General features: G+C 41.8%; 1 protein-coding gene across 1 annotated transcript in view; it reads right to left on the reverse strand.

Moving 5' to 3' along the window:
* The window catches only part of ATP13A4 (ATPase 13A4), a 133,654-nt gene extending 118,017 nt beyond the window's left edge, over nt 1–15,637 (reverse strand). Inside the window, exon 1 of the mRNA XM_008151611.3 lies at nt 15,446–15,637. Coding sequence (XP_008149833.2) covers nt 15,446–15,508 — 63 coding nt within the window. The 5' untranslated portion in view covers nt 15,509–15,637. The remainder of the gene's footprint in view (nt 1–15,445) is intronic.
* Nucleotides 15,638–16,180: the final 543 nt, after the last annotated feature.

Below are 16,180 nucleotides of genomic sequence, written 5' to 3' on the forward strand. Positions count from 1 at the left end.
AGACCCAGCCGGCCCCACCCCCATTGTGCTAGATACAGACCCGGCCGGCCCCATCCCCCGTAGGCCCCGCTGGGTGGGGGGTGTGGCCTCAGGTACCCTGACCCGGCGTCAGGGCGGGGTGAGCAACCTGAGGTCCCCTGGCCTGGGCCAGGCCAAGAGGCATGCCTTAAGGTCCCTGTCAAGCCCCACTGTGCAGGGGGCGGGGCCTCAGGTCCCCCGGCCTGGCACTGGGGCAGAGGGTGCACCCTGAGGTCCCCTGTCAAGCTCTGCCAGGTGGGGGACATGGCCTAAGGTCCCTCATCAAGCCCTGCCGAGCAGGGGTGAGTCCTGTGGTCCCCTGGCCTGGTGCCAGGGCGGGGGGTACAGCCTCAGGTACCCTGTCCCGACCCAGCGCCATGCAGCCTCAAGTCCCTGCTGATTGCTCATTAAGGCTCATTATGGGAACTCGGCCTCTGCTGTGGGCGCAGCCATCTTGTGTTATGGAATCCCTGCCTCTGCTGTGGGTGTAGCCATCTTTGTTATGGCGTGATGGTCAATGTGCATATTCCTTCTTTATTAGATAGGATTAGTTTCAGTTGTACAGAATAGTGGTTAGACAATCATATATACACATTTTTTTACAAAGTGTTCCCCTTGAAATTTCCAGTACCCAAATGGCTCCATGCATCCTATATAATAAAAGGCTAATATGCAAATTGTCCCCTCTGCTGGGGGTTCGATCGGGAGTTTGACCAGGGGGCAGGACCGGCCAGCCAAACACCTGAGGCCCCTTCCTCTAGCCAGTTGCGACCCCTTTCCCTGGCCAGCCCCGCCCCCGATCGGCCCCTCACCCCTACCCCGATTGGGGGAAGGCCGACAGGCCAACTCTGATCGGGGGTGGGGCTGGCCAGCCAACCTCCCGCGTCCCCTGCCCCCAGCTGGCCCGGCCTGATAGGGGCAGGCTGGCCGGACCCCACCCATGCACTAATTCGTGCACCGGGCCTCTAGTAGTTATTATAATATTATTGGCTATATTTCCTGTGAGGCAGGTTGAAATTTAAAATAGGGAAAGATGTATCAGGCAAATACTAGTCAAAAGAAGTAACTGGCTATATCAATATCAGATAGATAGACTTCAGAACAAAAAAAGGTTAAATTTTCCCTTAAGATCAGAACAAAACCAGAATGTCCATTCTCACTTCTCTTATTTAATATAGCACTGGAGTTGTAGCAAGATGAAATAAAGAAACAGCACACAGAAATAAACCTGTTTCTACTTGCATATGATATGCTTTCTACAAAGAAAATCCCAAAGAATTTATAAAAACAAAACAAGAAAATCTTTTAAAACTAATGAGTTCATGATGGTCACAAGAGCATTAGTAGCATAATAAGTGGCAGCTGTCCCTCACATTCCTCCTGGTAGGTGCCCTTTATCTCAGAGTCCCTTTGTGGATTTCAAAGAGAGAATCACACTAAGAGAGGGTGGCTTCTTTAAACTATCACAGAAGATAGCTTTCTAAGACTTTCTGAGGTAAATTTCCAAGAACTATGCCTCGTAAAAAAGTGGTTACAGAGGCAGTAAACCATCGAACAGACGGTCAAATTACAACGGGAAGGCTGGGGAGTGTTGGGCGGTGGCGGGGAGGGGTGGGGGGAAGAGAGATCAACCAAAGGACTTGTATGCATGCATATAAGCACAACCAATGGACACAAGACACTGGGGGTGTGGGATGAGGGCATGTGACAGGGGGTAGGGGAGGCTGGGGGAAGGTCAATGGGGGAGGGAGGAAATATATGTATTACTATATGTAATACTTTAAACAATAAAATAAAATAAATGAACTTTCAAAGAAAAAAAAAAGAATATACAGCCACATTTTAATTTGATGTTTAAAAGAGTTGATTTTTACCCAAAGGAAAAAAAAAACAAGTGGTTGAAAAACTGAGTATGCTTAGATTGGAGAAGACATGCCTGGAGGGGTGGGGGACATACAAGAACAATTTTTAAATGCCTAAGTTGTAGAAATGGAAGCCTGATTTTTGACAGGTGGCCCCAAGAGGCAAAAGAAGTAAGACTAATAAATTTAGGTTAATAGAACCATATATAAGTTCAATACAAAGAGGAAATTTTTAAATAATCAGCTCTATCTTATAAATAATTTATCTTATGGTAAGTTTTCTTCTCTAAGGGCATTTAAAGAAAGGTTGGATGGGTGACTGAAGGGGCAGGAGAAAGTCAGATAAACTTTGAAGAAGCTTTTCACCTGAGATTCAATGATTCTATGGAATAGGTGAAATGGAGCATAGTAAATCCATCACCTACATCTCTATATTCTAATCCGTATTTACCTTTAGATGTGTATGTTATTTCATATAACTTTGGAATATAACTGTAACTAGCTACATTCATCAACCATTCATTTGTTTATGTATTCTAAAAATATATAGTGTGTACTTACTATATATACCAGGCATTTTTCTAAGCATTGGGGATATAGCAGTAAATAGTTGATTTTAAAAAGCCATTAAAATTAAATAGAAAAATATCCTCCTTGGGGTGATGAAATATTCCACTTTTATTCACGCATTAATTTTGCTATTTTAATTGGCCAAATTATTGTACAGGAATGCTCTGTAGGTAACCATTTCAATAATGTTAAAACTTAAAAACAATTTTTTCCTGCTCTAGAATCTTGTGTAAAAGTTCAGGAAGAAGAGGGTTGGGTTTTAATACCCAAAAGGTTGAAAGCCCCCATAATCAGGCCTTTATTAAAGAACAGGTACTATAACTGTGACCACAGGGGATAGAATTTGATACCATGATAATAATAATTCTAGCTTTAATTTATTCCTCCTAGGGTAGAAATAGCAAGGGGGAGCTACATAGGAAAACTTTTCTCAAATGAAATATATTGCTAGAGCCCATTCACTTCTGCACCATGAATCTTCTGTGGTTCGAATTGATCCTGCATATATGTGTGTGCATGATGCCTTTTACCTAAAATGCCTTTGAATAAATAGAAACTCCACAATTACCTATTACACACACCTTCTTCATAGTTGTTTGGGATGGAGAATGGCCAACAAGGTGTTTCTGAGCATTGAAATAATATCCCTTCATGGAAGTTTCTCAAGTCTTGATCTCTACTCTAGAGAAGGGTATTGAAAACTGATGTGGTCTTACTAATGTGTAGACACACAAAGGGTATGATTTTAGGCCACTAGGGAAGACTCTCTGTCTTAAAAAAAATCCCTCCAACTTATACAAAACCCAGACAAGATTTATATGCAGAGATGTTCACTGTAATATTATTAATAGTAATAAATAGAAAGTAATCTATGTATATAAGAATAAGGTAACCATTCAATAGTTATTCAAGTTATTTTTATGAAGTATTTTAATAACATGGGGAATATGTACATTAAATAATATTAAGTGAAGGGAAACAACATAAAATTATGCAGTATGATTTCAAATTTAATTGAAAAATGATAAGGCACAAACAAAAAGCATTAGAAGATAAATGTATCAAATAAAACATTGATGGCATTTGCCTTGGGCGATGGCATCATTGTGATTCTTCTTTTATTTCTCTATTGGACACATTTTAATCATTAAATATGTTTCACTTTTAAAATCAGAAAATAAATGTACATTTTTTGAAAAGCCCTTTTCTGCCTCTTCACAGATATCTAAATGCCAGCAGGAAAGCTCTATATTTTATATTCTTTCTTGGTAAGAAAATCACCTGGGGAATCTGACCACTTTAAACATCGGTGGTTCAGTTCAGTTAAACTATGATTTATTAACCATCAGATTGAATTCTGTTTTTTGTCTATTTGTATTGTTTAGACCACCAATTACCATTTGTCTCACTCCAAGTAATAGTATCCAATACCCATTTTCTTGTCAAACCACCCTCTCCACCATCCTCAGCTGATGTGCTTCGCGTAGAGTTGACTCTGATCCCAACTCCAAGGGTGAGCATGTGACTAGGAGCATGGTATTCAAGCATGAATAAGCTTGAAAAAGGGAAATAATCCAATAAGATTTTTTTAAATGAGTATTTTGCTGAGAATTTTGGAAAAAAAAGCAAATTATTTTTTCCCACTGGCATAGTGCCTAGGGATATGTAATCCTAAAGTTTTCAGAAGGCCCTATGCAAAGTCTGAGAATAAAACCAATTTGACCAAATTGACAAAGGTCAATTACTTCTAAGTAGGAAATCTTCTCCCAGGACACAAGCAAAAATCCATTGACGTTGAATGAAGGATAGAAGCAAAAACCCTCTTCTACTTCCCATCCTGAAAAGAGGATTCTACAAAACCGAGCTCAAATGACTGCTAGGGGAGGGGAGGAAACTCCCACCCAAGGCCAATTACAGATATAAGACAGAGGTGGCTGTTGCCCTGGAGAGGATGAACAAGAACATTGACAAAGACCACTCCCCAAATCCCAGATACCAAGAGACAGCCTAAGACTTAAGTTGAACAAGGGCAGCAGATAACTCTCACCTCCCCCCGCACCCACCCACCCCTACTAGAAGCCAGCACTGAGTAACAAGCCAAAGAGGCCACCTCTGGGGGAGGGGAAAGAACATGAGCAGAGACCACTTCTGTGATGCAGGCATGTATGGATGGCTAAAAGCTAAAGGGATATCCAGGCCACCTGCTTCTAGTACCTGTGCCCCTATTCCCTTCTCCCAAAAGATCAAGAGAGCCATGACTTTTATCAAATGAGACCAAGATGTTTTGTTTCAAAGCTCAAAATGAGTCCAAACTATAAAGCAACTGCTACACTAGCACACACTGTCTTGGATTTAAATAGAACTAGTAGTAGTAGTAGTGGTAGCAGTAGCAGTGGTGGGAGTGGGAGGGGGAGGGGGAGTGCTGGAGGGAGTGGTAGCAGAAGTCAGTGTCAAAAGGCCTAGGGCATATACTCTTGGAGTTAGAGCAGGAGGCTTGGAGTCCAAGATCTGGTTCTGCTACTTCTTAGCTTCCAGATTTGGACACGTTGTATAATTTTTCAGTGCTTCCTTTTGTAAAATTGGGACCAACAACTCAACGGAGTCAGGAAAAAAGAGAAAAACTCTCAGAACATATTGCACAAAAATCTTCAATTCACCTTATTGGAAACATATTAAGTAACTCCAGTGTTACATGCAAGATGTAGACATGAAATAAGACAAGGTCCCTACCAATAATAACTCACAATCAGCTGGGGGAGAAAGATAGACGCATGATTCTGCTATAAAACCTAGAGATGATAGCTGTAATAGGCATTCAAAACTACTCCAGACAAGGAAGTAATTAAGAGTGACTCAGGGGCTCCCTGATGGCTTAATGAAGGAAGTCAGACTTGAAGTGGGTTCTGATGGATGGGTAGAAATCTGATGGCCAGGCACCAACATGAAGACATATCCCTGACAGAAAAAGTTTGTAATATGTTCAGGCAAGAGCAAACAGACCACATTTGGATGGTCGGAAAAGATGAGAAGGGAAAAAAAAAATTATTTCTTGGAATTAGCCCAAAGAAAAAAAACCACACAGGGTAGCTTGGACTCTGATCTGAAAGATCTTTATTATGCTTGGTGATTCCAAGTTAAAGGAACGCTGAGTTGAGGTAAATGTGTGCAATAGTCCTGGCCAGCATGGCTCAGTAATTAAAGTGTTGGCCTGTGCACTGGAAGGTTGTGGGTTTGATTTCCAGCCCTGGTGGGGTTCATGTGGGAGACAACCAATCCATGTGTCTTTCTCCCATCAGTGTTTCTTTCTATCTCTCCCTTTCTCCGCCTCTCCCTTCGTCTTTCCCCCCCACCCCTTCTTTCTCCCCTCTAGAAAAGTTAATGGAAAAAAATAGCTTCAGTGAGGATAATCCTACATAATAAAAAGGTAATATGTAAATTACCATCACTCGGCTACGCCCACAATTGGGCCAGTGGGAGACACAGGGGGCGGGACTCGGGGTGGCTGGGATGATGAGTGGGCCAGCAGGACGCTGAGCTCATGTTGCCAGCGTCTGCGCCATGGCTGTGCTGCAGCACAGACTCTGGGGCAGCGAGCCGGGCGTTTGGAGGCCCCGGCTGACGGCTGATGAGGCGGCTCGGGTGGGCAGGCAGCGCGGGTGGGTGGGTGGGTGGCGAGGCTCCTGGGGGGAGTGGGGGGAGGAGTCTGGCGGCAGTTGGGCTGCAGGAGCGTGCGGCGTCTGCAGAGGATGCAGGTTTCCAGGAAGGCAGAGGAGGCAGCGGCAGCCCCAGCCTTCCCCACATCGGGTCCGACCAGCGGACAGACAGCCTACACATGCATGATTAAATCATGCACTGGGCCTCTAGTAAGTAAGTAAATGAATAAATAAATAAATAAATAAATAAATAAATAAATAAATGTGTGCTATAAAAATTAACCTACTTTTTCATTAAAGAGCAAATAAAAATAGCCACTCATCTACCAAAACTTAATTCTTGGATATTTTTTGTTTTGAACTGACCTAAACCGGCAGTCAGACATCCCTCTCCCAATCTGGGACCGCTGGCTCCCAACCGCTCACCTGCCTGCCTTCCTGATTGCCCCTAACCCCTATGCCTGCCAGCCTGATCACCCCTAACCACCCTCCCCTGCCAGCCTGATTGCCCCTAACCACCCTCCCCTGCTGGCCTGATTGCCCCTAATTGCCCTCTCCTGCCAGCCTGATCACCCCTAACCACCTTTGCCTTGGCCCCGGCCACTGTGGCTTTGTCCAGAAGGAGGACAGGATGACCAGAAGATGTCGGGTTGACCTGGTCTAATTAGCATAATACCCTTTTATTAGTATAGATATTGGATATATCAACTCTTCTGAAGGCAAATACCTGTGCTTTACGTCTTCTGGGGGCCTGGCGACTGTGTAGGGTTCAGTATTGGTTATGACTTATTGTTAGATTCATTCTTTAGTCCTTTATTTATGAAGAATTAGCACAGCAACAACCATCAATATTCAGTTCCCACTTAATGCAATGTCTCCAGATATGTTCTCTTTTCCTTGGTTAAAAAATTCTTACAGTGCTTTGGAAAAAAATCAAGAGTATCACTTAAATTTGTAAGAGGTTTCACAGCAGTTTTGTCCACCTGTGTTAAAACTTTTAAAATCACATCTTTTTGTGAGTGTTGGAAAGGACCTCAAGAAACATTTGCATTGGTCTCTGGCTCAAATTTTTAAGGTATTATTATCTCCACCTTATAACTGAGGTGACTGTGATTTGCTTTAAGGTTGTAAGAATAAATAATGGCAGAACCAACACCAAAATGCTGGTCTCCTAACGTTTTGGGATTTTTTCCAATTATACCTGCTATTTCTGCCATAGTTTAATAAATAAAATAGTGCATCCAGAATTTAGCAAAACCAAGAGGCAGTAAACCACTATGTTTAAAGTGGGGACTTAAGCCATAGCTTGCCATTTACTTAACTAAATAAATGTGAGCATATCACTTACTCTCTCTATGACTCAGTTTCTTCACATGTGGAAAAAGATGATAATTCCACAAGGGCTGCTAAGGGGATTAAGCAAGTTACTAAGTGAAAAATTCTTAGTTCTGATCAATCACCATATAAATATTTGCTATTACTCTTGCCATCCTCACACCCAACCTGGTCCTAATTTTCCCTATGGAATTAAGTGGTAGCATCATCTTCTCCCATCAGATAAACTATGAACTTTAAATACATCCTTAATAACTAGCCCTTCTTTCTTACTGCTCAGTCTATGAATTACAGTCTTTTTAACTCTTTTTTTGAAATATCTCTTAAACCCATTATTTACTCAGGATCCTATCTGACAAGGCTTCATCCTGAATGCCTCACTTGGATTATTTCAAACACCTTCTTCCTGGTCTCTTTTCCCCCAACCAACTTTCCTTGCTCCGTGATATAACATTCTTTGGAAAGGCAAATCCTCCCAGAACACTCCCTGGTTCCGATCATCCAGCAGCTTCCCCTTATGTTCACCAGGCTGGCCTCACAGTCCTTCTAACCAAGTCCAGCTCCACCATCAAAGATTCTAATTCAGTGGGTCTGGAACGGGGTCTAAGAATCTATTTTTCACATACTCCTCAGTCTTTTCATGGGCCAGTGTTTAGGAATCATCAGAAAAGATAAAATGTACACTCATTAGGATGTCTTATAAAGTCCTTCACAATCTGACCTGCAACTACCCCTCCAGGGAAATTAAATCACATCTTTCCCCTTGAAGCTGTCTTTGACTGAGTTGCTCCTTCTATGGTCCCAACACTCTGTATGCATAATTCCATCAATGACACCTATTTCATGACATTCATTGTGTTTGCACCCCCAGGTCCCCCACTTGTGGGGCCAGCTTCAGGGACATGCAGCCTGTGCAGTCACACAGAGCCCTTCTCTCAAAAGGGCCCTGAGCTTGGTGTAATGTTCTGCTATAGTCATCCTGAGAGTCTTAGTAATTGTTGAACAAGGTACACCTCATTTTCATTTTGCACGGGACCTCACACATTATGTTCTTGGTCCTTCTCACTCAACTGTGAACTCTTTGAAAACAGAAGCTATTTGCTATTCACTAGAAATCCTTCTTGCTTAGAACAGAGGATTCCTGGTGCCAAGTAAAAGTTTGGTAAATATTTGTTGAGTGTATCCATGAATGAATGAAAGGATAGAATAAAGTATTGTGTAGAAAAATAGTGCGGTGTGGCTAATTAACTCTGAAGAATAACCTTTCTTTATGCTTGGGGAAGAGAGGAGTCGATTGATAAGTTCACAAGATGACAGACCTTTTCAAATAAGTAACATAAATTTCCTAGGTTTCTCATTAAATTGCTCCAACTGCTTCTCCTGTAAGCCCCACTGCCTCCTTGTTCTCCTCAAAATGCTAAATCGCTGGTTAATGGAGATTGCAAGTGCAGGATCAGAAAATATGCCCTTAGTGTTTGTGCCAAACATTGTGCTAACTTTGGGGGGTACCATGAAAGGGAAGGGGGGCCATAGAAAGGTGAACCAAGCAGGGTCCCTGTTCTCAAGAAGCAATTAAAGCTTACTCTTTAGGAGCTTCTGTCAAAGATGAGTTGATTTCATGGGAGTTTTGCAGCAATGAATAGAAAATAAAGACACTAGACTTGGCCAGTGGCCCAGCTTCCTGAACATTTCAACTGACAAAATGCCTCAGTTGGAACACAATTCCTCCACTATGAGATCTGTGGGGTCACTAGTTAACATTGGCAACCAACTCGGAGGTGCTCCTGAAGCATAATAAATAAGTGGCTATTGAGGTGGGGGAGGTGCTTTTGCTCCCTGATGTTAGTGAAGAAAAGAGGAACATCAGCTATCAAAGTGAGCCAAATAATTGGTGAGCGCAGATGCCCCTCACTCATGCAGAAGGCATGACAGGACTTCCAATGTGGCAAAGCCCACACACCACCGGACAGCCATATTAGTACCCGTGGCAGTACTAACTTCTTGCTGTTCTCAGAAATGAGATAGATGTTCACAAAGAGCTTCTCTTGCTATTCCACAATCCCCAGTCTACTCACTGAGAAACTATCAGGGATAACATTAAGAGATTCCAATCAAATAATACAAATGCCAATAAACACATAGAGATGTGTTCCACTTCAAGTCAAGGAAATGTAAAAATAATACAACCATATGCTGGTTTGGCTCAGTGGATAGAGCATTGGCCTGTGGACCAAAGGGTCCCAGGTTCGATTCCGGTCAAGGGCACATGCCTGGGTTGTGGGCTCAGTCCAATGTGCAGGAGGCAGCCAATCAATGACTCCCTCTCATCATTGATATTTCTATCTCTCTCTTCCTCTCCCTTCCTCTCTGAAATAAATAAAAATATATTTTTAAAAAATAATACAGCCATAAGGATCATTTTCACATACCAGATGAGACGAAGTTCTAAAGATGAATAATGTTTAACATTGGCAAGTATGGTAGAGATAGCAAGTAGTCTCAATAGATTGCTAGTCAGAGTATAAATTAGTATAACCACAATCCTGAGGAGGGCAATTTGGCATTTTGTATCAACCAAAATTTAAAATACACATCTCTTTCATGCAACAATGCTATTTCTAGGATTTTATCCTAAGGAAATAATCTGACAGTTAAAATACATTTACAAAGTTGTCCATCACAGCCAAACATTTAGAAATAATCTAAGTGTGCAACATAAAAGATTTGCTTAATAAAGCATAGTTCATCCAAACACAATTTAGTTAAACATTAGTGAGAAGCTCATTTATTTTATCCCCCTCCAACTTACTGTCAATTCCTTATGTATTTTCTGATTATTTAGCTAATCTATCATTAAAATATAAAACTTTAGACAATGAAAAACATACAGTTTAAACATTAAATTATCTGAACCATAATTATCTAAAGGGAAATATATCCATAATATATTTTAGATGTAATAAAAAAGCCAGCTTAAATATATATTTATATATATGAAATTATTCCATTTCTTATTTTTAAAAACACACAATTTTGTGAGTATTTATGTGCATTCTTTTAAAAAGATGCCATAGCTGGTTTGGTTTAGTGGATAGAGCATTAGCTCTTGGACTGAAAGGTACCAGGTTCAATTCCAGTCAAAGGCATGTACTTGGTTTCAGGCTCAATCCCCGGCCCTGGTTGGGGCGCATGCAGAAGGCAACCAATCAATGTGTCTCTCTCACACAGTGTTTCTCTCTCTGTGTCTTTCCCTCTCCCTTCCACTCTCTATAAAAATCAATGGGAAAATATCCTCAAGTGAGGATTAACACACACACACACACACACACACACACACAAATATCATAATTAAATGTGTGTTTAGGGTTGATAATTTAAAAAAAGAATAGGTTGTGATTAATTTTGCTTTGGTATGATGTACAGTGCAAATAAATGGATGATATCCAAATAAAATATCTCTATTGTATTTAGAGACATCCAAATATAATATCAAATGGGTGGGGAACAAAGGTAAGTCTTGAGGAAATAGTATGTTCAGTGGTGTGCTGGTAAATATTTAACAACTATCCTTCAGGTGGGGCAGGGTGAAAGTCCTATATAGCATTTACCAATTTCTATCGCAAATACTCCCAACATTACTCATTTCAAGCTACTAATGTGATGTCACTGAATGCAGAGTCAAGAAGAGATATACAGTAGCACATGGTGACATAGTATTTCCATGATACACATACAACATGCATATAATTGCAAAAGTATAGATAATGCCAAAATGCAGTAAACCAATTAGAAAGTGATAAAGTTTGTGTATGAACTCTTTCTAAGTCTGGAAGGCGAGTCACTAATAATATTGATCATGTCTGAGTGGAAACTTCATGAATCATATTTACTTCATTTTTTAGACTACTCTATGTCATTTTAATATTTTTACAATAAACATTTTATTTGCATAATCAGAAAAAAATAATTCAAGGTGTGTGTTTTTTCTTATTTGCTAAAACCTGGGAAAGAAAAAAATATCAGGGAACATTACTTTTAACACAGGTCTCACTGGAACAAAACACTTTTCCAAAAGGAGTTTGAGTTCACTAGGGTGTTACTGAGGATAATGGTGAACAATGTTTGAATCAATTAAACCATAATAGCTTTGTTTAGTCATGGTAAAGAAAATGAACATTCAGTGTTTACAAGGCCTTTCAAAACATACATATGCAACATCAGAATTCAAAGGCCCTCTGATACTCATGTTACAAATAAGGAAACTGAAGTTGGGGAGGTGCCTTTGCTTCCTGGTACAACGTAGGTAGGTGATTTCCCAAAGTAACAATACAAGGCAGGGTATAAGGTTACTCAGATCCTCTCCATTTATAAATAGTCTCTATAGCTTGTGATCCAGGTCTATATTCCTCACTTGTCATCCTATATAATCCTGTATAATAAAGAGCTAATATGCTAATTAGACCAAACAACAGAAAAACCATCTGGACGACCTTCGGGACGAAAGCCGGGGCTGTGAGGCGGAGCCCCTTGCATGAATTTCGTGCATCGGGCCTCTAGCTATTTAATAAGAAGAGATGACCTCATTTGAGGAAATACTATTTGTTGGATTGCCAAATTGCTGAAGCTTTCATCTTTGTTTGGGCAATAGCATCTTACTCTTCTCCAGAATTTTATACTTCTCAAAACACTTCCTCATAGATTACCTCAGTTGTACTTCATAAGAGCCCTGTGAGACAGGTAAGGTAAGAAGGACCACTCCTATCTCACAGATAAAACAAAACTAAAAACTTTGGTGAAAGCAGGCAAGTGGCTAGCCCAAGGCCAGTGAGGCATCTAATCTAGGCATGGTGCTGTCTGGGAGTCAGTTTCTCTTTTGAGGTCTTTCTGAGTCATTTGGGTGTACCTTCACTAAATGGAAATTTCTCCCCTATTCTTCCTTGTCCCTTTAACAAATTCTTTCTTCCATCGGCTCCTATCTCATTTAGTACTTAAGGATATTACTTTCAGGTCACTAAGAGTTACTCCTTAGAGTATCTCTTTTATTACAGAATGAAAGATAGTCCCCACCATCTTTAGGCCTGGAAATATTCTTGTTTTTCTCTATTTGGCATGAGGGCTAACCCCTAGCATGCTGTTTTCTCTTGAAATTTGAAGTGATTTCTCAAGCTACAAAGTTTCAATTATAGAAGGTAAACAAATTCTAACAAATGGCGGCAGAATGGAGCTTGAGAGAGCAGGCCAGGGTGCCGCCGGCAACAGGGGAAGCAAAGCTTTCCGCACACCCTGGCCGGGCCCACCCACTTAAGGCAACAAAGTTTCAATTATAACTCCAACACAAATGGCTGCGGGCCTCGGAGGGAACCCCAGGCTTGGCTCCACTCCAGGCTACAGTTTCAATCGTAGAAGGAAAATTAATTCCAGATACCAGGGCCTCCGCTTGGGTTGCCAGGGGGCGTGGCAAACCACCACAGGCCCCTCGCTCAGGCCGCCCCAACCCCAAGGGAACCCCCACCTGATCCGGGACGCTCTTCAGGGCAAACCAGCTGCCCCCACCCCTGTACCAGGCCTCTATCCTATCTAATAAAAGAGTAATATGCAGATGATCATCACTGCAACACACACTATAGCTGCCCCCATGTGGTCAAAGATCCTGCCCCCATGTGGACACAAGATGGCACCACAAGATGGCCAGCAGGAGAGGGCAGTGGGAGGCACCCGGCCTGCAAGGGAGGGCAGTTGAAAGGGACCAGGCCTGCAAGGGAGGGCAGTTGGGGGTATCTATTATAAAGCACGGAACTGTAAACACTTGGGTATGACACACTTCTAGATAATCTTGGCTCTCTAAATAGGTTAACACTGAAGGCAGGCTTACTCAGAAAATACAAATCATCTATAACGAAATGGATGCTGGGAAATCAAAGATCATGTGTTCTCCTAAGCTTTGTTTTATTAATGGAAGAAGTGGGTTCTCCTGTTAAGAGAGCAATGTCCCCAGGAAGACCTGAAAAAGGTATCAGTGAGCTATGTTCAGGTCCAAAGACAGAAGAGCTACCAACTCATAGTAAACTATGTGGTGCCTCAGCTCCTGGGCTTATGTAACTTAGGACAAGCAAATTCTCAGTCCTTCGGTTTCCTCATAGTTAAAACAGAAATCATAACGCCTAACTCACAGGGTGTAGTGAAAACTAAATTAGCTAGTTGCCAATAAGGTAAACTAAAATCTCCTTAAAATATGTGGAATGCATTTAAGATATCTTGATAATTTTTGAAGTTCACTGCTCTGGGCGATGGGAGTGGAGTAGTAAGTTTAAAAAAGGACAGAGTGTCAAACACTGCAATAGGCCGGTGGCCAGGTTTCTCCAGGCGGAGCAGGATGCATACTAATGGCTGCACCTCCACTGAGACCCTGGGCAAACGACTCCTTTCCAGAACACAGTGTCCCTTTCCATATCAATGGCTCTCTCCTAACTGGGCTTTCAGCTGCATGCAGAACTCATGGATGCCCTGCTGCACTGGGGTCAAGAGGAAGTGCTATTATGAAGATGAATATTAACAAAATTGCTTCTTGGGAATGTGTTAATCCAGAAAGAATACTAGTTTCCCTAGAAGGCATAGTAGCTTCTCTAGAATGTCTGTTCTCAAGGACTCATAATGAGTAAAGAGAGACAAATTGTCAGAGCAGAAATGAGTGTAGAGGAAAAGCGTAGGTGTGTTTTGATCTGATAATTTAAGGAACTATTTTAAAAATTACAGGGAAGAAGACCCTGCCTTCTGGTTAATAGTATTAAGTATGGGAATCAAATTTTCAACTTAATATGGAGAATGATGAAAAATAAAAATAGGGGCAGAAAGTCATTTCTGGTGACATTTGTGTAGGGCCTGAAGGTAATTGTCATTTGGCTGTCAAACCTGAAAAAGCAAGGAGGTGGTTAAGTAAGCCACATAGATGTGGGTGCCTTTTATTCCCTTATAATTTTTCAGCTTTGATAGCAGAAGAAATCTACTTCTGAAGGTCCAAAAAAATGCTGTTGCTATAGGAACAGGTAAGCAGATTAGACTTGAAAGACCAGTTTAGGAACAAAGAGTGTAATAGACAGGGCTAAAGCAAATAACCAAGAAAGCACTTTAAGGGAATATCTTTTGGGTTTGTTATTTACATATTAATTTCAGGAAGATCAAATGCTATTATAGAATGAGAGCATCACATTGAAATTACACCATTACTGACATAAAAGACTCTGCTTACACAATTAGCAGAAAGGCCTTATTAAGTAGAAATACGCATTTCTAACTCTCTCTTGATTACAGTGTAATTGAGAAATACAGCTTTAAATTCAGCAAAAGAATCGTCTTTGATTTTTCTACAGTTCCCCAGATCGGAACACATCTAAAATAAAAGAGAACATGAACTTCATCAACTTCTATAACTAGGGAGCTACAGGCGAAATCCTAGAAGTAAACAGAAATGTGTGTAGGACGATCATCGTTAATATTCCACACGTCTTTACTGTCCAACAGTCTTTGTGCACACAGATCTGTGAGAAGAGCAAAAGGTCAGAGACCCAGCTGCACTCCTACTTCTTGTTGATGTTCTGCTTCTTCCTATCGGGGAATACCCTGCTCCCAGCCTTAGGGATGTGCTGAAATTAAAGGAGGTTCTGAACAGAACTTGCTTTCCTGGGAAGGCTCAAACATGCATCATAAAGTGGCACTGTGCTCCTCTACCTTTCCGTTTTATTTTAAAAAGCAAACATTCTTGATAAAATGAATACAATATGTTCAGTCTAGCACATTTATGCTGTCAGAGGTTACATTTATGGGGCAGGGCGATTTCTTGGCCATTACTTTTTCTCACATTAATCCCAGAGTCAGGTTGCAGAGAAGTGTGTGTGCGTGTGTGTGTGCGTGTGTGTGTGTGTGTGTGTCTGTGTGTGTGTGTGTGTGTGTGTGTGTGTGTGTGTGTGTGTGTGTAGGAATGGGAAGAGAGGAAAGCAGCTAGAATCTTACCATCTCATTCTCTTCTCCTTCGTTGAGCAAAGCATGCTGGCCCTTCTCAAAGTGGTTCCCCATGGACAAGTGCTTCCACTCCTGACCTTCCCAGAGCAGGCGCTTCCAGGAGGAATTTGCCGAGCTACCGGAGTCGCCAGCTGACTGAAAGAGTTAATGATCCTCCAGGTTAAAACACCTTCTTTCGCACACACCTGCACTCAGCAAATGACAGTACTTAGCAAACTGAACTAACTCCTCCCATGAGTCACCCTCTGCTCGAGGACTTTCTGCCTGCTCCTTACTGCATTTCCTCAGAGCAGCTGTCCCAAAGGAGACTGCTCCCCGGCTGACCTTTTTGTGCCCAACTTACAGGGAAAGAACTCATTGCCTGCCCGGTGCCTGCCAGCATAAGGCATCTGACTGCAAATCCAACTGGACAATGTGGAGTTGGCAGGACCTCCTGAGGAACTGGGCAGACATAAGAACTCCCACGTCACTGCTTTATTTGCTGAGGCTAAGGAATTGGGGCTGGGTGAGGCTCACAGAGGAGCAGATTTTTTTATTATTATTATTTCAGAGAGGAAGGGAGAAGGAAAGAGAAATAGAAACATTAATGATGAGAGAGTCATTGATCAGCTGCCTCCTGCATGCCCCACACTGGGGATAAAGGCTGCAAGCCAGGCCTGGCAGCAATCGATTGGTGACCTCCTGGTTCATAGATTGACGCTCAACCACTGAGCCACACCAGCCGGG

Source organism: Eptesicus fuscus, chromosome 3 (assembly GCF_027574615.1).
Source record: "Eptesicus fuscus isolate TK198812 chromosome 3, DD_ASM_mEF_20220401, whole genome shotgun sequence".
NCBI lineage: Eukaryota > Metazoa > Chordata > Mammalia > Chiroptera > Vespertilionidae > Eptesicus > Eptesicus fuscus.